The sequence below is a fragment of the Dermochelys coriacea genome, chromosome 2 (assembly GCF_009764565.3).
Source record: "Dermochelys coriacea isolate rDerCor1 chromosome 2, rDerCor1.pri.v4, whole genome shotgun sequence".
Classification (NCBI taxonomy): domain Eukaryota; kingdom Metazoa; phylum Chordata; order Testudines; family Dermochelyidae; genus Dermochelys; species Dermochelys coriacea.
Genome location: NC_050069.1, coordinates 81,242,724 through 81,266,954, shown reverse-complemented (window position 1 = coordinate 81,266,954; position 24,231 = coordinate 81,242,724). Strand labels below are relative to the sequence as shown.

The 24,231-nt window shown below is 45.4% G+C and overlaps 1 protein-coding gene across 1 annotated transcript in view; it reads left to right on the top strand.

Annotated features, from left to right (window-relative positions):
• The window catches only part of TAF4B (TATA-box binding protein associated factor 4b), a 137,947-nt gene that overhangs the window by 86,181 nt on the left and 27,535 nt on the right, over positions 1-24,231 (top strand). The window contains exon 14 of the mRNA XM_038388183.2: positions 10,825-10,944. Coding sequence (XP_038244111.1) covers positions 10,825-10,944 — 120 coding nt within the window. The remainder of the gene's footprint in view (positions 1-10,824; positions 10,945-24,231) is intronic.

The window sequence follows — 24,231 nt, the reverse complement described above, 5'->3', positions numbered from 1 at the left end:
TTCTGCCCAATGGGACAAAGATGGTACCTGCCTCTGGAAACCAATGGCTCTGCTTTTTTGCTTATGACATGAGTAATATAGTATTTCCTTTTTGCTTTCTGTAATTACCAAAACCAAAAAACCAACCTCTTAAGTAATAACAAAGAGAAAAAATTGTGTTCTTGGTCAGGCATCTAACTGTGGCTAGCAGATCTAGGACTGATGGGAGACCACTGGTAAGCAACCTGCTCTACTCACCACTGTGACCAAAGATCTCAATCTTGGGAGTCTTTGCTTAGCAACTTAAATTGCTTTTTCACCAGTCTGGAGTCTCATAGCTGAAATATTGCTGGTCTTTTCATAAGTTAAACTTTATTTTTAAAAGGTATTGTCAACAGAAATGTAGTCAGTTTAATATTGGATAGAGGCTTTACATATTTTACTGAAATGTGGCGAATAAGACTTCACAAGAGTGAGAAAAACAATTTCCATGAGCTGGAAAGGTAATATTTCTATTGGTAGAGAAACTGAGTGAAGAAGAGAGAGGTCAATTTTAAAGGCTTTCATTTTATGTGATTACAGCTATGCTGCAAAGGCCATTTCACTATAAGGAAGGACTAAAAAAATGTACCTTTTTTTTATTTGTGCTGCAGGTCAGATTAACTAAAATGGTTATTGTCACCCTAGAAGTTCCTGACTGCTGCAAGACCAGACTTTAAAACCCACTTTTATTATTAAAAAGGCCAGCAGCAACAAAGACTATTTTGCAACTTGTGAGATGCTTTCACAGCAATTTGATCTTTGTGTACAGGATTTTAGAAATCTTTATACTGTAATTCTTAGAGTGAAAGTAAAGCTCCAAGGGAGGAAAATGTGCATGAATGCTGTGGTTTGCTTCTGGTCCAAAGGCTGCCCCCTTTATGCTGTTTTGAGACATAAATTTTGAGTAGCATTTACAAAATCCTCATTCTTCGTGGAGTGGCATAATGGCAGCAGCATCTTCTATTTCAGTGGCTGAAGCATAGGTCAGGATAGGAGAGGGAGCTTGCCAGTTTTGGTGGCTGTCGTGGACATTATTGTGGTGTTTCATCATCCATTTCCTGGTCATGGGATACAACAAGATGAGATAATTTGAAAGGAGTTCATATCCTCCATAGCCTAGAAAACAATGTATAAGTGTTCAGGGTGTGGCGCTGAGTAAGGGCACATCCCTCATTTTAATTGAAATGGGATAGGAAGAGGTTCTAGTGATAGAAAAATAGAGGGTCCATGGAAAATATTTGAAATACTAAATGCAACTTCCTGCCTTTTAACAGATTTAAAGACACTTCAAAAGATTAGCATGGCATGATGTCTGTATTTTGAGAGGGGTCTGGGATGTATTTAGAAGAGGCAGGAGGACAGGGAAGGTAGTGGAGAATGAGATTAGAGGGCATCTCTTAAGAAGTGGATTTGTGAGGAGCGGGTTAGTTGGGACACTGCCTCTTCCTCATTCAAAGCTGTTGACTTCTAATCACTCCTTGTGAAAGTCTGATAGTCTAAGAAATCCTTCAGCCAAGCACCAGTTCCTTCTGTAGCTTCCACATACACTACTTCTGAGTCTTCACCACCCAAAAGGAGTTCTTACTCTGCTTTATGCTGCACTGTAAATCCCGTTCCATTTCTTCCCTTCCTTCACTTTTCTGATAACTCAAGGGTATACTACAAAAATATCTGTTTGAAATGAAAAATCTAACTCAGATGTTTTTCTGACCTTGTTCCTGACCACTGTATCACAGGAATAATAAACTAGCAATTGTTCACTGGCATGTCTTGATACCATCTTCCTGCCTAATGTCTCATGAATCTCCCGTTCCCATTCTGCTTTCACTACTCTCACAACACACAATCACAAGTATTGTACGTTTATAAAAACTAAATACATTTCAATCGGATCTTTTTAATTGAATCACCAGTATGTTCAGCTGGGCTGCTAGCACGGTGCTCTTCATTAATATTTCCTTCAGTCCCTTACAAGGATTATGGGTGTTTATACTGGAAATTTACATTGGCATTGTATTTCACAGTTGGTTTTTCTTTGTACTACCAGAAAATAGCCAGAATGAGACTTGTGCTTCAAATCCTGGCCTGGTTTTGTTGGTCCCGTGGTGGAAGATGTTTTGTGGACCGAGTGCAGATAAAGTGGCAGAAAGCATCCCAACTCCCCCTTTTCATATATGGGTGGGCCCTGCAACAGTTGGCTTTAGAAAGTGGTGCTGGTAGAGGTTGGGTAGCCAAGGATGCATCAATTCACCATGTTAAAGAAATTCACCTTCTCCTGCTGAACCTGCTTTCCCAACAGTGGCTGGGCAATAATAGCAGCACTTGCCCTCCCTCTCAGGGAATTCCCAACCCACCCCTTCCCGCAAGCCAGAGTGGAGGTAGGGGTGACTTTCACCCAAGCTGACAAAAGAAGGTGCATCTGTCTCTTGGGATAATTGATAATTCTCGACTCCATTAACTCTTTAATGGAATTACTCCATGCACTGTACAGAATTCAGCAGCCTCTGTTTTCACCAGTAGCCAGTTGGGTGATCACAGCTGACTGTCAAAGAACCTTGGCTTTTAATTGCTTCTAATGAATCCAGGAAGTGGTTAAACTTCAATAATTTTCATTTTTATTTGAATTTTTTCAAACCTTGAGGTTTGGCTGAACTTCTAAGTGAAGGTTCAATTTAGTTGCTTTGATCTAAATTGTTTTTTCCTCTCCAGCTTAGAGTAAGTTATTCTTGACTTCAGAAAGTATTTTCTACATCTACCTCTTTATTTTTAAAAATTGTTCTTTCCAAAACGCACACCACAAATATTAAGTTTTTATGTAAGGCAGCTGTAGGTAACTTAAGAAATTGAAAAACTTTACTGGTAACATAGGCTCCCCACTTTCTTAAACACTTGAAAATGTTAGTCTACGCTACTAAAAAATGGAAACAAAGCATGCAAAATGTAAGTTCTGATGAACAAAGTATTAGACTTTACATTTAACAAGAAAATAGAAATAAAAAATACGTTAATGTGTTATGGTAGCTAATGCTGTAGAAACACTGTTTAACTTCTCCGAGCAGATAAGGTGAGCTGCAAAAAATCTTTTTAAAATTTGGATTAGTCTCTTCGTACATTGTGTGAATGACTTGGGGTTTTAAACTGTAACCTTAGTAACGTTAGGAATGTCAAGTTTTGCTGAGGAAAAGGGGTGTAAGCATGTTGATCTTCCACCTTAAGTGCTGGAGCAGGAACATTGAATTTGTGACACATCACCTTTTTCAAAATGAAAGTGATAAGCTGCCAAAGGCTTTTAGGGTAGGCAAAATTTAAGTTTAATGTTTAAAAAACAAAACAAAACAAAAACCAACCAGGAATTACATTTTAAACACAGCTTTCTGCCTTTGTGTATATAAAGAACCATAAGCCTAATTTCTTCAAGTAGTGTGTCTATGGGTGCTCCACTTCCAGTGCTTATGCACCTCTCAAACCCTTGATGGTGATTTCTAGCTAGCAGTGCCCGTGCCCTGAGCAAGCACCCTCTGCTTCCTCATGGCAGACACTGAGTCTATATAGAGGTGCATATGTGAACTGCCCTCAGTGTCTGACATATATAACACCTGAAGTATGCCTATCATCACGGGTACAGTTGTCTCTAGCCATGGCAATCTCAGCTACAGTGAAACTACTGGGGTCCTTTCTGTTACTGCAGGAGTTCTGATACTCGAGGGACCTCTCGGTGTTGGATGAACTGGAGTCTCCATTGCTCTCCAGGTACCAAGCAGGTCTCAGTGCAGAGACCTTGGTCTCTGAGTGACTACTCCATGGAACACAACTCTCATCCAGCCTCAATGACTGCCTCCTTATGGGAAGATGTAGAGGAAGAAGACGACTTCCAATTGGTCTCCTTGAGTGTCTTGGGGGGGGGATGTTCTTTTACCCCTCCAGGAACCCACCCTTGCTCAGGGAGGACTTTGCAGCTCACCAAGGATGGTGGAACCAACCTTGTACACTCTCCCACCCACACACACGCACACAATGCCCATATTGAGACCTGTGGGCTACCTGTTGGCAACAATTCAACAGACTACTGGTACTGTCCCTCCGGAAGGCCAGGGTTTCTTTCTACCCTTGCATGACAGGAGGAGACATTTGAGGAGCAGGAGGCTAGGGCAGATGAGGAAGTCACCCCTGAGACCACAATTTCATCGTAGTTTCTGGATGAGGCTGTTGTGCCTCCCCCACTTTCCATTGCCAAAAACTTCATGCTGTTCCAGGGCCTCATTAGAAGAGTAGCTGATGCTCTGCAAATCCCTCTGGAGGAGGTCAAAGATCAGCAGCACAAGCTCCTGGATGTTTTGTAGTTGGCAACACCTTCCAGAGGGGTGCTATCTATTAATGAGGCTCTTCTGGATCCAGCTAAGATGATATGGCAGATACTGGCCACTAAGAACATAAGAATGGCTATACTGGGTCAGACTAAAGCTCCATGTAGCCCAGTATCCTGTCTTCTGCCAGTGACCACCAACGTGCAAAAGGGTGGATAAGTACTACTACATGCCTTCTAAGGATTCTGACTACTTATTTTCTCATTCCCACCTAACTGTGGTGGATGCAGTGAATGAACGGTGTAAGCCACATTTTGAGACCTACCCCCATGACAAACACCAAAAGCAACTGGGTCTTTTTGAAAAGTCTTATTGTTTGTGACCATGCAGTTCTGGATTGTGAACTGTCAGGCAATCATGGCCAAATACAACTTGACTAAATTGCAACAAGTTCATGGCCTTTATTGAGCAACTGCCACATGACTGCAGGAAGCAATTCTGTTGTGGAGGCTCAACTATTGGCCTGAACAGCTCTCCAAGCATCTGTAGATGCTGTGGACATTGCTGCCAGATCGATCTCCACAGTGGTAGCTATGTGCAGAGTATTTTGGCTCCAACTTTCAGGGTTTCTGAGAGAGATTCAGAACCCTATAGAGGACTCCCCTTTGATGGTCGTAAGCTTTTGTCTGAGACCATGAATGACTCCCTGCATATGCTGAAGGACTACAGGACTGCCCTATGTTCAATAGGCATGTACGTGCCTACAAGCAGGAAATGTTTCAGTAGGTCAGACACTGCCCAGAGGTCACACCCTGTTCAGTTCTTGGGGTATTGCAGACCCATGGGGAACTCTCCTCCCCCACCCCCAAAGAGACAGGTTTCAGAGGAAGAAGGCGTCCCAGCCCCCCTCCACGACCACCCAGGAATCATATAAACCACTCCCCGCCCTATCCCTCATCAGGGACCCTCTCATGAGCATCTACTAAGGCAAGAGCAATACAGCTAGGAGCAATACAATCTGTCCCTGCCTAGTAGGGAAGTAGTTCTACTCTTCCTAGTACCAAAGAAGGATGAAGATTGGAGACTGATCTTAAATCTAAGACTGCTGAACAAGTTGGTGAAACATCAAAAGTTTAGGATGGTGACTCTAGCAACTATAATTCCTTTGCCACAGGAAGGGGATTGGATTTCATCCCTTGACCTACACAATGCTTACTTTCATATAACTATACACCTATTGTACAGGAAATACCTATGATTCACTATAGGCCAAGATTACTTTCTGTATCAAGTGCTTCCCTTCAACCTGTCCGCAGCTCGAAAGGTGCTTTTGAAGGTTCTAGCAGTAGATGGTGACTTACTTTTGACAGGAAGTGATTCTTGTCTTCCTGTACCTTGACCACTGGCTGCTCAAAGGGATGCTCTTTTTAGATAGGGTTAACACCCACTTGGAAGGCCATTGGTGTGTTCCAAGAGTTGGGTCTACAGTTGAAATCAAAGAAATCCATGTTAGTATTGGCGTAAAGGATAACGTTTTATAGGGGCATACTTGGACTCTGTGACAGCCAGAGCGTATCTCCCTTTAGATGGATTTGTGATCCTGTCAAGAATGGTAGGAACAATTCAGAGCAGCCTTTGGATCTCAATAAGCAACTGTCTTCAACTCCTTGGCTAGATAGTGTGCACCTTTGTGCATCATGTAAGGCTACGCTTCCACTGCTTCCAAGGTTGGTTGAGAACTGCCTATTCTCTGACCAGACACATCTTGGATAGGTGATGGTCCCCTTGCACGTGAATAACTCCCTAAACTGGTGGAAGGAGCAACTCCATGTCTCTGCAGGCATCCTTTTCTGCCAACTCACCCCAACCCTGTTAGGGTAGGGAGCCCACTTCGACAACCCCTGGTTCAGGGCAGATGGACAGTCCATGAAAGCTATCTCCAAATCAACTTTTTGGAGCTCAGGGCCATTAGGAACGCTTCCCTCCATTTCCTGCCCTCCATCAGGACAGAACAATCAGGGTCATATTGGACATCATGTCCTGTATGTTTTTAAATCGGCAAGGAGGAGCAAGATGAAAATCCAAGGTATCTACCACAATGTTTTTCCACAACCTAATAGTTCTCAGCCGGAATCCTATTTCTGTAACCTGGGTGTTAGAAAGTCAAAGCCCTCCTATCTGGATAGGACTAAGTAGTTTAGGAAATCACCTACACTTCATATCTTTCGCAGATAGATCAAACAGGCTCCTATTTCTGCTCAAAGACACCTGATATCCTTTTGAAAGTCTCTCTACCTGTTATGAGTCTGTGGGTGCTCAGCCCTCCTTTCCCCCTGCCACCTCCCCAGATATGAAAGCACATTCAGCCAGATTGCAAATAACATCTAGGGCATTTTTGAAGGCCGTTCCCATATCGGAGATGTATAGCGCCACTTCAGTCCATACGTTTTCAAAGCATTATGCCCTGCGTCATTCCATCAGATCTGCTGTGGCACTTGGCTCTGCAGTATTGTCTTCAATTCTGGACCCTGATCCAAAGCTCCCTTCTCCTTGGGATACTGCTTGGAAGTCACCTGAAGTGGAGCACCCCAAAGGGACACTATTCAAAGATGAAGGAAATGTTACTTACCCTGTGCAGCAACTGTAGTTCTGTAAGATGTGTGTTCCTATGGGTGCTCCACTATCCACCCTTCTTTCTTTCTGCTTCAGATGTTCCTTAGGGAATGACTGAGTAGAGAAGGAACTGAGGGCAGTTTGTCTGTGCACCCCACTATAGCCTCAGTGTCTACCATGAGGAGGCATAAGGTGCAGGCGCAGATCAAATGGGTACCGCTAGCTAGAAATCTCTGATCATGTGCACCTCGTGAGCCCTTGAAATGGTATACCCATAAGGGAGCACAGCTGGAACTACAGTTACTGCACAGGGTGAGTAATATTTCCTTTTTATTTCGTTGCAGATCACTTTAGTCCTACTTGAAAAGGTATAAATGACCAATAAGAGCAGAATTTGGCTGCCAATTCAGATGTCAAAGTTTTTGGTGGCATACTAAGCTCCCATTTTAAGGAGCCCCCTTCTTTTTAACAAGATATTAAAGTTAAAGAAGTGGGAGAAAGCGAAAGTGTTCAACTGTGCTCCAAGCTCAATAAATGCTGTTTGTATTTAGACAGCAAAATGTGAGCAGACTGCAAAAAGTTGCAGTGAAATTTTGTGAGATGAGGAAAAAGTATAGCTTCTTTCCTTGCATGCTGTGGCTGAACTGAGCAGTCAAATTCTGTGAGGAATTCAACTTCAGCTGAGAATTTCTTATGCTTTGAAAGAAAGTGTTACCATTTTAACATAAACTGTAGCTGGTGCATGACTAGAATATCAAATGCATGGTCTTCACATTCAGGGAACGTTTTGAACCCTGAGATGGAGAAAAATTTCCTTTCTGCTTTGCCTTTTTGCTATAAACGGTATTCCTTTGAGGGTGTGGGGGATACTTGCGGACTCCCCCTCTGTTTTCTTGAGTCATTCCACCATCCTATAGACAACATAAGAATATTTCAACATACTTGGAAAGCAGCTGTAGTTGCTCTGCTGTATGAAACTTTTAGTTTTATTTTTAGAAACTGCTGGTGATTTTTAGAGGTAGCATGACAGTGTATTTAAAAAGAAAAGGAGTACTTGTGGCACCTTAGAGACTAACAAATTTATTAGAGCATAAGCTTTCGTGAGCTACAGCTCACTTCATCGGATGCATTTGGTGGAAAAAACAGAGGAGAGATTTATATACACACACACAGAGAACATGAAACAATGGGTTTATCATACACACTGTAAGGAGAGTGATCACTTAAGATAAGCCATCACCCACAGCAGGGGGGGGAAAGGAGGAAAACCTTCCATGGTGACAAGCAGGTAGGCTAATTCCAGCAGTTAACAAGAATATCAGAGGAACAGTGGGGGGTGGGGTGGGGTGGGGGGGAGAAATACCATGGGGAAATAGTTTTACTTTGTGTAATGACTCATCCATTCCCAGTCTCTATTCAAGCCTAAGTTAATTGTATCCAGTTTGCAAATTAATTCCAATTCAGCAGTCTCTCGTTGGAGTCTGTTTTTGAAGCTTTTTTGTTGAAGTATAGCCACTCTTAGGTCTGTGATCGAGTGACCAGAGAGATTGAAGTGTTCTCCAACTGGTTTTTGAATGTTATAATTCTTGACGTCTGATTTGTGTCCATTCATTCTTTTACGTAGAGACTGTCCAGTTTGGCCAATGTACATGGCAGAGGGGCATTGCTGGCACATGATGGCATATATCACATTGGTAGATGCGCAGGTGAACGAGCCTCTGATAGTGTGGCTGATGTGATTAGGCCCATTCCTACAACTACAATACCCACCTGCTGAAGTGAAGAAACAGATTGACAGAGCCAGAAGAGTACCCAGAAGTCACCTACTACAGGACAGGCCCAACAAAGAAAACAACAGAACGCCACTAGCCATCACTTTCAGCCCCCCAACTAAAACCTCTCCAACGCATCATCAAGGATCTACAACCTATCCTGAAGGACGAGCCATCGCTCTCTCAGATCTTGGGAGATAGACCAGTCCTTGCTTACAGACAGCCCCCCAATCTGAAGCAAATACTCACCAGCAACCACACACCACACAACAGAACCACTAACCCAGGAACCTATCCTTGCAACAAAGCCCGTTGCCAACTCTGTCCACATATCTATTCAGGGGATACCATCATAGGGCCTAATCACATCAGCCACACTATCAGAGGCTCGTTCACCTGCGCATCTACCAATGTGATATATGCCATCATGTGCCAGCAATGCCCCTCTGCCATGTACATTGGCCAAACTGGACAGTCTCTACGTAAAAGAATGAATGGACACAAATCAGACGTCAAGAATTATAACATTCAAAAACCAGTTGGAGAACACTTCAATCTCTCTGGTCACTCGATCACAGACCTAAGAGTGGCTATACTTCAACAAAAAAGCTTCAAAAACAGACTCCAACGAGAGACTGCTGAATTGGAATTAATTTGCAAACTGGATACAATTAACTTAGGCTTGAATAGAGACTGGGAATGGATGAGTCATTACACAAAGTAAAACTATTTCCCCATGGTATTTCTCCCCCCCACCCCACCCCCCACTGTTCCTCTGATATTCTTGTTAACTGCTGGAATTAGCCTACCTGCTTGTCACCATGGAAGGTTTTCCTCCTTTCCCCCCCCTGCTGTGGGTGATGGCTTATCTTAAGTGATCACTCTCCTTACAGTGTGTATGATAAACCCATTGTTTCATGTTCTCTGTGTGTGTGTGTATATAAATCTCTCCTCTGTTTTTTCCACCAAATGCATCCGATGAAGTGAGCTGTAGCTCACGAAAGCTTATGCTCTAATAAATTTGTTAGTCTCTAAGGTGCCACAAGTACTCCTTTTCTTTTTGCGAATACAGACTAACACGGCTGCTACTCTGAAACCAGTGTATTTAAAAAGCTTGTTAGTCCTCATTTTGACTAAACTAATCCAACCAGCTAATCATGGAATCTGTTCTCTAAGTCTTGACTTATTTTGAGGGAATTCTTTTCTTAATGAATAACTGAAAATAAGTATCTGGAGTGTTAGATATCTCAAATACAAATTCTAAAAAAAACAGACATTTTGAAAAAAGTTAATAGAGAATCGATGTGCTACCTGCATGCTATTAAAACCTCTGTCACCTGAAAATTCCTGTGATCCAAGTATTCTGTCCCCATGACATTCAGAGTAGTCAGGGCACAAGGCCTTGGTTCGCAAAACTAAGCTTCAGATAATTGACGTCAAAATGAATATCGTCAAATACAGATCATGTTTTGGAATTTCTCACTTGCTCAACTGGAAATAGGATGACCAGATAGCAAGTGTGAAAAATCAGGACAGAGGATGTGGGGTAATAGGCACTTACATGAAGGGGAGGAAAAAAAAACAAAAAACCCCCCTGAATATCGTGACTGTTCCTATAAAATCAGGACATCTGGTCACCCTAAATGGAAACAACCTGTGAAACTGAGTACAGTGTGACCAGTTCGCAATATTGAGAACCTTCAACTCTCAAAATTTTAATTTTTGGCCATTTAAACTGGTTCTGAGCCAAAACTTTTCTTGTCTCACTAATCAATAAATAGCAAAATTCACTAAAGTTGAAGATCAAGTACTCCTTTTCTTTTTAGGGATATCTCTGGTAGTATTGTTGATCCTAGATGCTGTCTTCCAAAAACACATGAACCTAAGGACAATGCCATGGCATATGTGGTGGGGTTAGCATTTGCTGGGCTCCTAAAATGACTAATGTGGCAGTGGGCCTAACTACTGGAATTGTAAGTTCTGAAAAGCCATAGTCTCATGTATGATGCAGATTTTATAAGCTACGTAAAAGACAGATCAGATGATTGAAACTGAATGAACAAAACTGGCCCTTCAGTATACCATATATCTCATACTTTTCTTTTTTAAATTAGATGCAACAGTTGGAGCTGGCACAGATGCAACAAAGAGAAGCCAATCTCACAGCTTTGGCAGCAATTGGGCCAAGGAAAAAAAGACCACTTGATTCACCAAACCTTGGATCTGGGCTTGAGGTATTGAATTGTCTTGCATGCATTTGTTCCATTTTAATATTGAATTATCTTCTATACCTTTTGGAAAAAGAGGGAAACGCTCCCTGAGGCTTGTTGAATATTGTAGGGAAAACAAATATTTAATGACTAAAGAAATACTAAAAGCTTTAGTTTTGGTGAACTGAAATTAGTTGAATCTGGTTACTAATAATGTGAATTGATGAGTGATGCTATGATTTAGTCATGAGTATTTTTAGTAAAACTCATGGACAGGTCACAGGTAATAAACAAAAATTCACGGCCCATGATCTGTCCATGACTTGTAATAAAAATACCTGTGATTAAATCTTAAGGAGGGGCGGGCAAATCCGGGGGGCGCTGCTGGGGGAGGCACAAGCTGGGGCCACGGAATCTGTGACTTTCGTGATCGAGACAGAGCCTTATTGATGAGCATGCTGTATAAAAGGAGTGCTGTATTTACAAGACATAATCAAAAGAACGATGAAAGTCTCTACTTAATCTCTGAGAGGAAACCTCCATAACCTCAGTGGTGTGTGACAGCAGTGTAGCTGTTTCTGGGGCTGAGGCAGACTAGTTGCCTAGCTTCCATAAAGGGGAAGAGAATCTGACCCAGAGGACAAACAGCTGTTGAGGTGATCTCTGGAAGACAAAACTGGCCTCCACTGCCCACAAAAAGTAGTTGAGGCATCTACTTTTAATCCTAGTTGTCCTAGAATAACCGAGGGGCCTTGGTACACAAGCTATGCTCCCCAATAGGTCAGGACAGTGGATTCAAGTAATGTCCTCCTGACCCAGGTGCCCTTGTCTAAACACACAAGTTGTACCACTTTAACTCTCACAGAAGTACAGAAAGGGGGTTAAGCAATACCTGTATAAGGCACCTGCATCCATACTAGGGGTTGTACTGCTAACTATTTCATTACAAAATCTCACCCCATACCAATGTAGTATACCTGTACAAAATCTGTGTAGACCAGGCCAAAGTTCTTTAACATGGTTTGTGGCAGGGTGCTCCTGAAGGAGTCTGGAACCTCCAGTAAGGTGGGTCTTGACCATGCCAATCCCTTGAAAGAGAAATACTTTTGTTTTGGAGTGTGGATTGTTCCCCTTACGTAGGGCATAGAGATTCTTTCAGCTACACCAGAATCTGCTTTCTTAAACTTCCAACAGCTGGCTTTCATCAAAAGCCTAATCTCTGCACTAGAACCCTTGGTTGCCTAGTAGAGGGGTGAGACAACATGGGATCCTCTCTGCAGTGTCACGTTATCTGAAGCCACTTCCTCTGCCCTGAGTTCCACAGTGTCTTCAAAGGGATTCTGAACATGGCTTGTATAAATCTCATTGGGAGCGAGTCTCCCAGCACAGGTAGACAGACTCACGCCAGTGGGGCTCAAGCTATGAATACTAATACACTAAAAAATATCAGTGTGGCCCTTACGGCTCAGGCTTTCACCCCTCCTAACTCCTAGGCTTGAGAGCCAAAGCTCCACCAAAAGTGTCTCAGTCCCTGCTGCGATTTTTGGCGTGATTGCTCAAGCCCCACTAGTGCAAACAAGGCTAGTTCCCAGCTGCAGTGTAGATGTACCTAGTATGAGTCTCTCTTTTTAACGCATCATCTTTTCCTCTCCCTGAGGTGGCTTGAGTAGCTATCTCTTTGGCAAAGACAATAGTGTGTGAGTGGTCCTATAGTCTTGTGGTATTGACTTTCCCATAATAACATGATCCTTGGCTTCTGTCCTAGTTTTTATAAAAAAAAAAATCCTGACATCCTACTCTTTTCCTAACCATGATATTCTCCCCCTCCCATCTAAGCTTCTGCTCCAGTCTTGTTCCAGTTTTTTCTTTCCTGTAACACCTGTCATCTCACAGTGCCTTTGAGGTGCTCTTGGATTAGAAACATTGAGCAGAAGAGATTCCTTTTTTCATTCTCTTCCACAGTTCAGGGAAAGAGCTCAAGGTGGCAGGATACACCCTGGCCATATGAATTGTGTTGGATATCTAAGACTTATGAGGCTGCCAAACTTCTCTCCAGAAAGACTTAGGGCCACTACACCAGAGATGTGGCCACCTCTTGGTCTGGACATGGGAAGCACCATCAGATGAAATTTGCAAATATGCCACTTGGGGCCTAGTGAGCAAGTGCAAGGAATTCCAACATTGGTTGAACATGCAGACATCTGCAGACACAACCTTTGAGCAGAATGTTAGAGCGTAGGAAATTCTTTTTTGTTAAGGTCCCAATTTCTTGGTCAATGTATACTCAAGGTCCAGACTCCAGAGAAGAAGAAAATAAAAATAACAATGAAGATGCATAGATAAAAAAAATTTTGGGGGCTTTTCAAAAGTGTCTAGCAGTCCAGATTTGGCCCATGGTCTGCCTATTGACGACCCCGGCATAGAGAGTGCACTTACAAATTTTGCGGACGATACCAAGCTGGGAGGGGTTGCAAGTAGAGCCCTCTACAGAACTTTTTATCCACATCTGATCTGTATAAATTGTCCTCTGATATCTGTGGCTATCCATGGATTTTCAGGGCTCTAACGGCTCCACAGGTCACCTCACACCAGTGATGCAGGGCTGTGCCAAACCCCCAACTGCCTCCCACTTCTCCCCAGAGACCTCCCATAACCCACTCTGCCCCGTCATACTTCCTTCCCTACTCTGGGTGGAGACTACATCCTGGGTCCTTGTGTGCAGCACCGCCCTCCCAATTTGGGGGCTCGGACACCCCTTCGCAGCTGCGGCGGTTCTAAAACATGCGTTTGGCTCACTGCATAGGAGCACAGAGTCACACTCCCTTCTGGGAGTTGCAATTTACCTTCACTATCTGAGCAAGCTGCAGACTACAACTCCCAGAATGCCCAGCAAGCTGCTGCTGCTTGATTCAGAGAGCTGAGCTGAAGCCTGAGTAACAGCCAGTCCATTCCGGTAAGTGTTGCAGAGCCCTGTGTGGATACAAAATTTGTATCCGCATCTGAGCTGTGATCCACAAAAATGGTTTGCGGATATCCACATCCATGGATGGGGATATAAAGTAAATATCTGTGGATTTGCAGGGCTCTAGTTGAAAATACTTTGGAAGATAGGATTAAAATTCAAAATGATCTGGACAAATTGGAGAAAGGTCTGAAGTAAATAGGATGAAATTTAATAAGGACAAACGCAAAGTACTCCACTTAGGAAGGGATAATAATTGCACACATACAAAATGGGAAGTGACTGCCTAGGAAGGAGTACTGCAGAAAGGGATCTGGGGCTTATATAGATTACAAGCTACATATGAGTCAACAGTGTAACTCTCTTGCACAAAAAAAAAACAAAAAAGCAAACCTTATTCTGGGATGCATTAGCAAGAGTGTGGTAAGCAAGACAGAAGAAGTAATTCTTCCACTCTGCTCTTTGCTGGATAAGGCCTCAACTGGAGTATTGTGTCCGGTTTTGGGTGCCACGTTGCAGGAAAGATGTGAACAAACTAGAGAAAGTCAATAGGACAGCACAGAAATGATTCAAGGTCTAGAAAACATGACTTGTGAGGAAAGATTGAAAAAAAGGGTTTGTTTAGTCTAGAGACAAGAACACTGAGGGGGAACATACCTTTTCAAGTACATAAAAGGTTGTCACGAGGAGGGTGAAAAATTCTACTCAGCCTCTGAGCATAGGACAAGAAGCAATGAGCTTAAATTGCAGCAGGGAAGTTTAGGTTGGACATTAAGGAAAACTTCCTAACTGTCAGGATAGTTAAGCAGTGAAACAAGTTGCCTAGGGAGGTTGTGGAATCTCACTGGAGATTTTTAAGAATAGGTTAGACTAATGTGTCAGGAATGGTCTGGTTATTACATATTTCAGCCTTGAGTGCAGGGGATGGGACTAGATGACCTATTGAAGTCCCTTCCCGTCCTACAATTCTGTGATTCCAAACTGAGACATACATGGAAAGAGCCTATATCTTTCCACTACCGGCCTAATTTCTGCAGCTGGGTCAGTACTGTGGAGACTCCCATCCCTTAGGCCTTTCTTAGTCCAGCCTTTGACAAGAGACTGTTCTTGGGGAAGTAAAGCAGGTGAACAGTCTCCTAGGTCGGAAAGAATCAAATTGGAGAAGCAAAGGAGGGAGACCTAGCAAGTAGGAGACTCCTCTATGATCCTCGTTTGCCAAACTGCCCCACAGAACAAGTGAGGTGGAGGAACCCAACTCAACCTGGCCACAGGATATGTATTAAGAACTATCATCCTTTTGAGTGGGTACATTTTATGTTCCTTGGAATCTTCAATACATCAATAGTGACCTTTATTCTGCATGTAGAAGTGAGCTTATCTGCTGTTTTTATGTAACAACACTGGAAAACTTGAAAACATGAGCCTGGTATTAGAATAACTTTCCTCATCTCTCCTTCCCTTCCCACCAAGCTTTTTTTGGTTAATCATTCTTGTTTTCTTAACAGTGCCTTTGATAAGGAAAGGATATATAACACAAGGTTGCAATTGCTAACCCTCTTTTGGCATAAGAGGCTGTGTAATGGCTTCCTGTTACATACTTCAGCTGTCACTCATTCTGTGGCATGTTCATTATTTCTTTTATTAAAAATTCTGTATCTCTGTGCCAAATAAGTACAGCTGAGAATAGTGTGATATTGCAGTGTTTTGGGCCATTAATGTAGTACTTTTTAAAAAAGGGTTTGGTTGTGAACTTAAACTGACACAAACCTGGTAGCATTTGTCGTAAGTTCCATTGGAAATGCACATTCATAAATTTAACTTTTGATGTGTGTTGTATTGATCTCAGGTCATCTCTAGTTGGACCAACATCTAAATCCTAGCATGCTGATTAGTAAAGGATGTCATGAAGGTAACTTCACATGTAAAAACATCCTGTTTCTTGAATGCAACTCTGCATTTTCATGTGTGGTATTGTTGTCTTGGGAACAGAGGAGTGGTTTGTCTAAGAATACCTAATTCTTTGTAAAACCTTTTTTTGATGCTTTATTCCATTTCACAGTAGATATATTGTGAATGTAACCTCTTCTCTTTGTTTTTCTCTGGGAACTTCTGATCTGGTGTTCTTCAAGTGATTTCTCATGAGTATTCCAATAGGTGTGTGCGCGCGTCGCATGCACGATGGCTGGAAGCTTTTCCCTAGTGATACCCATTGGGTCAGCTGTGGAGACGCCTAGAATGGCACCTTCATGGCGGTGTATATATGTTCCTGCCGACTCACCGCCTGCTCAGTTCCTTCTTACCGCCTGTGACGGTTGTTGGAACAGCTTAGTCTCTTGCTTTTGCAAGTGCATTACTTAGTGGTTCCCTTGTTTCTGTGTAAATAGTTTAGTTAGTTGTTAATAGTTGTAGATTAGTTTAGCTTACTTCAGGGAGTTTCCCCCCATTCTACTCTCCCCGGCGCTGGGGCATGCCTTGGTCACGAGTTTAAAGTGTACGAAAGGTGTGCAAAACCTATGCCAACAAGTGATCCGCTAGCCACCTGTCTCAAGTGCCTCGGGGAGGGCCATCAGACAGATAAGTACCCTATTTGCAGGAGCTTCAGACCCAGGACTAAGAGGGAGCAGGACTATCGTCTGAAGCTCCTCTTGATGGAGTCGGCCCTTCAGCCACAGTCTGAGCCAACACTGGGAGCTAGGATTCACTATATGACAGAGAGACTGCCGAGACTCATCAAGCCCTCGGATCGCTACCCTTCCTGCTTCTCCACGTGGGCACCAATGATGCTGCCAAGAATGACCTTGAGCAGATCACTGCAGACTACGTGGCTCTGGGAAAAAGGACAAAAGAGTTTGAGGTGCAAGTGGTCATCTTGTCCATCCTCCCCGTGGAAGGAAAAGGCCTGGGTAGAGACCGTCGAATCATGGAAGTCAACGAACGGCTATGCAGGTGGTGTCGGAGAGAAGGCTTTGGATTCTTTGACCATGGAATGGTGTTGCAAGAAGGAGTGCTAGGCAGAGACGGGCTCCACCTAATGAAGAGAGGGAAGAGCATCTTCGCAAGCAGGCTGGCTAACCTAGTGAGGAGGGCTTTAAACTAGGTTCACCGGGGGAAGGAGGCCAAAGCCCTGAGGTAAGTGGGGAAGTGGGATAATGGGAGGAAGCACAAGCAGCAGCGCGCGAGAGGGTAGGGCTCCTGCCTCATACTGAGAAAGAGGGATGATCAGCGAGATATTTCAAGTGCCTATACACAAATACAAGGAGTCTGGGAAACAAGCAGGGAGAACTGGAAGTCCTAGCACAGTCAAGGAATTATGACGTGATTGGAATAACAGAGACTTGGTGGGATAACTCACATGACTGGAGTACTGTCCTGGATGGATATAAACTGTTCAGGAAGGTCAGGCAGGGCAGAAAAGGTGGGAGAGTTGCACTGTATGTAAGGGAGCAGTATGACTGCTCAGAGCTCAAGTATGAAACTGTAGAAAAACCTGAGAGTCTCTGGATTAAGTTTAGAAGTGTGAGCAACAAGGATGATGTCGTGGTGGGAGTCTGCTATGGACCACCAGACCAGGGGGATGAGGTGGACGAGGCTTTCTTCCGGCAACTCACGGAAGTTACTAGATCGCAGGCCCTGGTTCTCACGGGAGACTTCAATCACCCTGATATCTGCTGGGAGAGCAATACAGCGGTACACAGACAATCCAGGAAGTTTTTGGGAAGTGTAGGGGACAATTTCCTGGTGCAAGTGCTAGAGGAACCAACTAGGGGCAGAGCTCTTCTTGACCTGCTGCTCACAAACTGGAAAGAATTAGTAGGGGAAGCAAAAGTGGAGGGGAACTTGGGAGGCAGTGACCATGAGATGGTCAAGTTCAGGATCCTGACACAAGGAAGAAAGGAGAGCAGCAGATTACGGACCCTGGACTTCAGAAAAACAGACTGACTCCCTCAGGGAACTGATGGGCAGGATCCCCTGGGAGAATAACATGAGGGGGAAAGGAGTCCAGGAGAGATGGCTGTATTTTAAAGAATCCTTATTGAGGTTACAGGGACAAACCATCCCGATGTGTAGAAAGAATAGTAAATATGGCAGGCGACCAGCTTGGCTTAACAGTAAAATCCTTGCTGATCTTAAACACAAACAAGAAGCTTACAAGAAGTGGAAGACTGGACAAATGACCAGGGAAGACTATACAAATATTTCTCGGGCATGCAGGAGTGAAATCAGGAAGGCCAAATCACACCTGGAGTTGCAGCTAGCAAGAGATGTTAAGAGTAACAAGAAGGGTTTCTTCAGGTATATTAGCAACAAGAAAAAAGTCAAGAAAAATGTGGGCCCCTTACTGAATGAGGGAGGCAACCTAGTGACAGAGGATTCGGAAAAAGCTAATGTACTCGGTGCTTTTTTTTTTTTTTTTTTTTGCTTCTGTCTTCACGAACAAGGTCAGCTCCCAGACTACTGCACTGGGCAGCAAAGCATGGGGAGGAGGTGACCAGCCCTCTGTGGAGAAAAGTGGTTCGGGACTATTTAGAAAAGCTGAACGAGCACAAGTCCATGGAGCCGGATGCACTGCATCAGAGAGTGCTAAAGGAGTTGGCGGATGTGATTGCAGAGCCATTGGCCATTATCTTTGAAAACTCATGGTGATGGGGGGAAGTCCTGGATGACTGGAAAAAGGCTAATGTAGTGCCCATCTTTAAAAAAAAAAAAAAAATAGAGAAGGAGGAGGATCCTGGGAACTACAGGCGAATCAGCCTCACCTCAGTCCCTGAAAAATCATGGAGCAGGTCCTCAAGGAATCAATTCTGAAGCACTTAGAGGAGAGGAAAGTGATCAGGAACAGTCAGCATTGATTCACCAAGGGTAAGTCATGCCTGACTAATCTAACTGCCTTCTATGACGAGATAACTGGCTCTGTGGATGAGGGGAAAGCAGTGGATATGTTGTTCCTTGACTTTAGCAAAGCTTTTGACTCAGTTTCCCACAATATGCTTGCCAGCAAGTTAAAGTAGTATGGGCTGGATGAATGGACTAAAGGTGGATAGAAAGTTGGCTAGATTGTTGGGCTGAACAGGTGGTGATCAATGGCTCCATGTCTAGTTGGCAGCCGATATCAAGTGGAGTGCCCCAAGGGTCAGTCCTGGGGCCGGTTTTGTTCAATATCTTCCTTCATGATCTGGAGGATGGTGTGGATTGCACCCTCAGCACATTTGCAGATGACACTAAACTGGAAGGAGAGGTAGATACGATGGAGGATACAGCGGGCCCTAGACAAATTAGAGGACTGGACCAAAAGAAATCTGATGAGGTTTAACAAGGACAAATGCAGAGTCTGCACTTAGGATGGAAGAATCCCATGCACCGCTACAGACTAGGGACCGAATGGCTCCGGTGGCAGTTCTGCAGAAAAGGACGTAGGGGTTACAGTGGATGAGAAGCTGGTTATGAGTCAACTGTGTGCCCTTGTTGCCAAGAAGCCCAATGGCATTTTGGAATGTATAAGTAGGGGCATTGCCAGCAGATCAAGTGACGTGATCATTCCCCTCTATTCGACATTGCTGAGGCCTCATCTGGAGTACTGTCCAGTTTTGGGCCCCACACTACAAAAAGGATGAGGAAAGATTGGAAAGCGTCCAGCGGAAGGCAACAAAAACGATTAGGGGACTGGAATACATGACTTATGAGAAGAGGCTGAGGGAATTGGGATTGTTTAGTCTGCGAAAGAGAAGAATGAGGGGGGATTTGATAGCTACCTGAAAGGGGGTTCCAAAGAGGATGGATCTAGACTGTTCTCAGTGGTAACAGATGACAGAAAGAGGAGTAATGGTCTCAAGTTGCAGTGTGGGAGGTTTTGGTTGGATATTAGGAAAGACTTTCACTAGGTGGGTGGTGAAACTCTGGAATACGTTACCTAGGGAGGTGGTGGAATCTCCTTAGAAGTTTTTAAGGTGAGGCTTGACAAAGCCCTGGGTGGGATGATTTAGTTGGGGATTGGTCCTGCTTTGAGTAGGGGGTTAGACTAGATGACCTCCTGAGGTCCCTTCCAACCCTGATAGCCTATGATTCTATGACCCCCTGGGCCTACCACCAGGCTCAAGGTCAGGAATCTAGGCTGGTATCGGCCCCTGCTGCCCCTACATCAGTGACATTGATGGCACACTACACCCTTAGTGCTCCTGAGGATTCTTTATGGGACAGGGCTGTTGAGTGGCCTCAGACAAGCACTGCTCCTCCTCTGCTGACATCAGTAGCACCTGAACCTCTGGTCGCAGGGTGCTCCAAGGTACCTGACCTGGCCTCCTGAGGGGCAGAAAGACCTTGTCCCGGGGACCTTTTCGTTCTCCTTGCCGGACGAGGCGGTGGCGGGCACCTCCATCACTCTTCCACCAATGGATACCAAAGGCCACCAGGACCTGCTTAGGAGGGTAGCAGTTACCCTCAACCTCCAGGCAGAGGAGGTAATGGAGGACTCAGATCCGATGGTGGACATCCTCATCCCCGAGGGTCCTTCCAGAGTAGCTTTGCCGCACGAAGGTGCTCTGGCAAACCACAGCCTCTATATCACCAACGGTTAAAGGGGTCGAGAGATGCTACTTTGTGCTGCAAAAAGGCTATGAGCACCTGTTTACCCACCCCCAACTGGGGACTCTGGTGGTTGATGCGGCAAAACATAAGGAGCGGCAGGGTGAACCAGGCCCCGCACCTAAGTCACATGACGCCAAGAATCTGGATCTCTTTGGCTGTAAAGTATGTTCGACTGGGGGCTCCAGCTTCGGGTAGCAAATTAGCAGGTAGTGCTTAGCCAATATGCTTTTAATTCCTGGAGCTTGTTGGCTAAATTCCAGGAGTTAATCGTGGCTGATTCTTGCAGGGAGCTTGGTGTACTCCTTGAGGAGGGTAGAATTGTCTCTAGGACCACCCTCCAGGCAGCCCTGGACACAGTGGACTCTGCAGTGGACTCCATGGCCACCGCCATCGCTATGAGGCACAGTGCATAGCTTCAGATTTTGGGGATCCCACCTGAGGTCCAAAACACAATACAGGATCTCCCCTTTGACTGAGAGGGCCTGTTTACTCAAAATACGGACGCGCGCCTGCATAGCCTGAAGGACTCATGGGTAACTCTGAAGTCTTTGGGGCTACACACCCCAGTGCCTCAGAGAAATCCCTTTATATCTCAGCCCTGTCCCGTTTCTACCCGGAGCCCCCGAGGCGGGATCCACCTAAGAGGAGGGGTAGAAATAACAGGAGGCGCCCACCGCAATCCTCCTTGGGCCAAGGAAACCAAATAGCCTCCGGCCCCAAGCCCAACTTTTGAAGATGCACAAAAGGACAGTGCATCAGTCACCTTTTTTGGATCCTTCCCCCCGTCCCCCTTTGTGAATCAACTCTTCCACTTATACTGTGCTTGGTCTCAGATCACGTCAGACCTATGGGTCCTCAGCATGGTGGAGGCTGGATATTTTATCCAGTTCTGTTCCCTCCCGCTCTCCTTCCCCGTCCCTCTTCAGAGACCCCTCTCATGAGCAACTCCTTTTACAAGAGGTACAATCGCTCCTATCTCTAGGGGCAAGAGAGGAGGTTCCTCAGGAATTCAGGGGGAAGGGGTTCTACTCCTGCTGTTCCCTCATCCCCACGGCCAAGGGCGGGCTTTGGCCTATCCTGGACCTATGAGACCTCAACACACACAAAAAAGATGAAGCTTCGCATGGTCTCTCTGGCTGCCATCATTCCCTCCTTGGATCCGGGAGACTGGTACGCCACCCTCGACTTGAAGGATGTGTACTTTCATATTGCTATTATTCCAGCCCACAGACGCTTTTTCAGATTCATGGTCAGTGGCCAGTGCTACCGGTTCAGGGTGCTCCCATTTGGCCTTTCAACGGCCCCACAGGTGTTCACCAAGTGTATGCCGGTAGTAGCGGCCTTCCTCCGAATGCACCAGGTGCAGGTGTTCCCATATTTACATGACTGGCTCAACAAGGCCGAGTCCCAAGCACAGATGGTGGAGCACGTATTCCTGGCCCGGGCTACATTTCACAGGTTGGGACTTGTATTGAATGAGCCCAAGTCCACATTGACCCCCACACAAAGAATAGAGTACATCAGCACTCTCTTGGACTCCGCGAGTGCGTTCCTTCCGGAACTGCATTTGAGTGCTCACGGACATTATCCAGACCCTCCTCCGCTTCCCCACAACTACGGACAAGAATTGTATGAGACTTCTGGGGTACATGGTGGCCTGTACATACGTGGTACAGCATGCCAGGCAGCCCCTCCAGACATGGTTAGCACAGGTGTACGACCAGGCAGGGACCCATTGGACTCAATAGTGACCCTCCCACTTCAAATTTTCCACTGTCTCCAATGGTGGCTGCAACCACAGCTGGTTTGTGTGGGAGTACCCTTTGCAAAACCCCAACCCACGCTTTCCCTTTTCACAGATGCCTCGGTGCTCAGTTGGGGAGCGCATCTGGACAATGTCAGAACCCAGAGCCTCTGGTCCCATGCAGAGCTATCGCTGCTCATCAATGTGAGGGAACTGAGAGTGGTTCACCTGGCATGCCAAGCATTTCAGGCCTGTCTTCAGAGCATGTGCATATCAGTGCTCACAGACAATACTTCAGCGATGTTCTATATAAACAAACAGGGTAGTGCTCATTCCTCTCCCCTCTGTCGGGAAGCTCTCACTCTGTGGAACTTTTGTATTGTCCACTCCATACACCTGCAGGTGTCGCACCTTCCGGGGGTGCAGAATGAGCTGGCAGGCCACCTCAGTTGCTCGTTCCATGGACATGAGTGGTCCCTCAGACCGGACATCGCTCACTCAATTTTCCAGAAGTGGGGCTCTCCCCACATGGACCTGTTTGTGACACGGAGCAACAGGAAGTGCCAGAGATTCTGCTCCTTCCTGAACCACAGCCCAGGCTCCACCATGGACGCCTTTCACCTGTCATGGATGGGGTCACCTGCTGTACGCGTTCCCACCATTCCCTCTCATACACAGGGTGCTCCTCAAGACTCTTCAGGACAGGGCTTCCTTAATCCTCATAGCAACAGCGTGGCTCCACCAGCACTGGTTCACCATGTTACTGAACCTCTCAGTGGACAGACCAATAGCGCTTCCTCTCTGTCCAACCCTAATCTCACAGAACCACGGCCATCTATTGCACCCAACCTGGAGTCATTCCACCTCATGGCATGGAAACTCCATGGCTGAACCTTCTTGAGCTTCAGTGCTCGCACTCGGTTAGGGAGATCCTGTTGGGGAGTAGAAAACCTCCACTCGAGCCACACACCTGGCTAAGGGGAAGCATTTCTCCATTTGGCCTAGACAAAGGGGAACTGAGCCACAGTCAGCCCCAATTCCCCTTATTTTGGACTATCTTTTAGATCTCAAGCACCGAGCATTAGCAATATCATCCCTAAGAGTACACTTCGCGGCCATTTCGGCCTTCCACCCAGGAACGGTGGGGGGATCAGTGTTTGGTAATCCCATGGTGAGCAGGTTTCTAAAAAGCCTCAACAGACTTTATCCTCCAATATGTCAGCCCATCCCCCCCGGGACCTTAACCTGGTCCTGTTCACTCATGGGGGCCCCCCCTTTGAGCCCATGGCTACCTGTCCCCTCTCCTACCTTTCCTGGAAGGTGGCTTTCCTGGTGGCTATAATCTCCGCTAGAAGGGCATGCGAACTCAGAGCATTGTTTTCTGAACCACCCTACACAGTATTTTATAAAGACAAGGTGCAGCTACGCCCCCACCCTGCATTCCTGCCTAAGATTGTGTCTCAGTTTCATGTGAACAAGGACATATTTTTACCTGTGTTCTTCCCTAAACCCCATGCCACTCACAAGGAGCGCATGTTCTGGTCCTTGGACGTTAGATGGGCCTTAGCATTTTACATTGAACACACAAAGCCGTTTCGTAAGTCACCACAGCGCTCTATTGCAGAAAGAATGAGGGGGCTCCCTATCTCATCACAGCGCATCTTGTCATGGATCACGTCCTGCATCAGGACCTGGCTAAAGTTCCAGCCCCGCCGATTACGGCGCACTCTACCAGAGCGCAGGCGGTGTCCGCAGCTTTCCTGGCGCAGGTCCCTATCCAGGACATCTGCAAGGCAGCAACCTGGTCTTCAGTCCACACCTTCACTTCCCACTACACCATTACCCGGCAGGCGAGGGATGATGCTGGGTTTGGCAGGGCAGTCTTGCACTCGGCAGTTAGGTGAACTCTGACCCCTCCCCGGGGGTAACTGCTTGGAAGTCACCTATTGGAATGCACATGAGCAATCACTCGAAGGAAAAAAAACGGTTACATACCTCTTGTAACTGGCTCTTCGAGATGTTG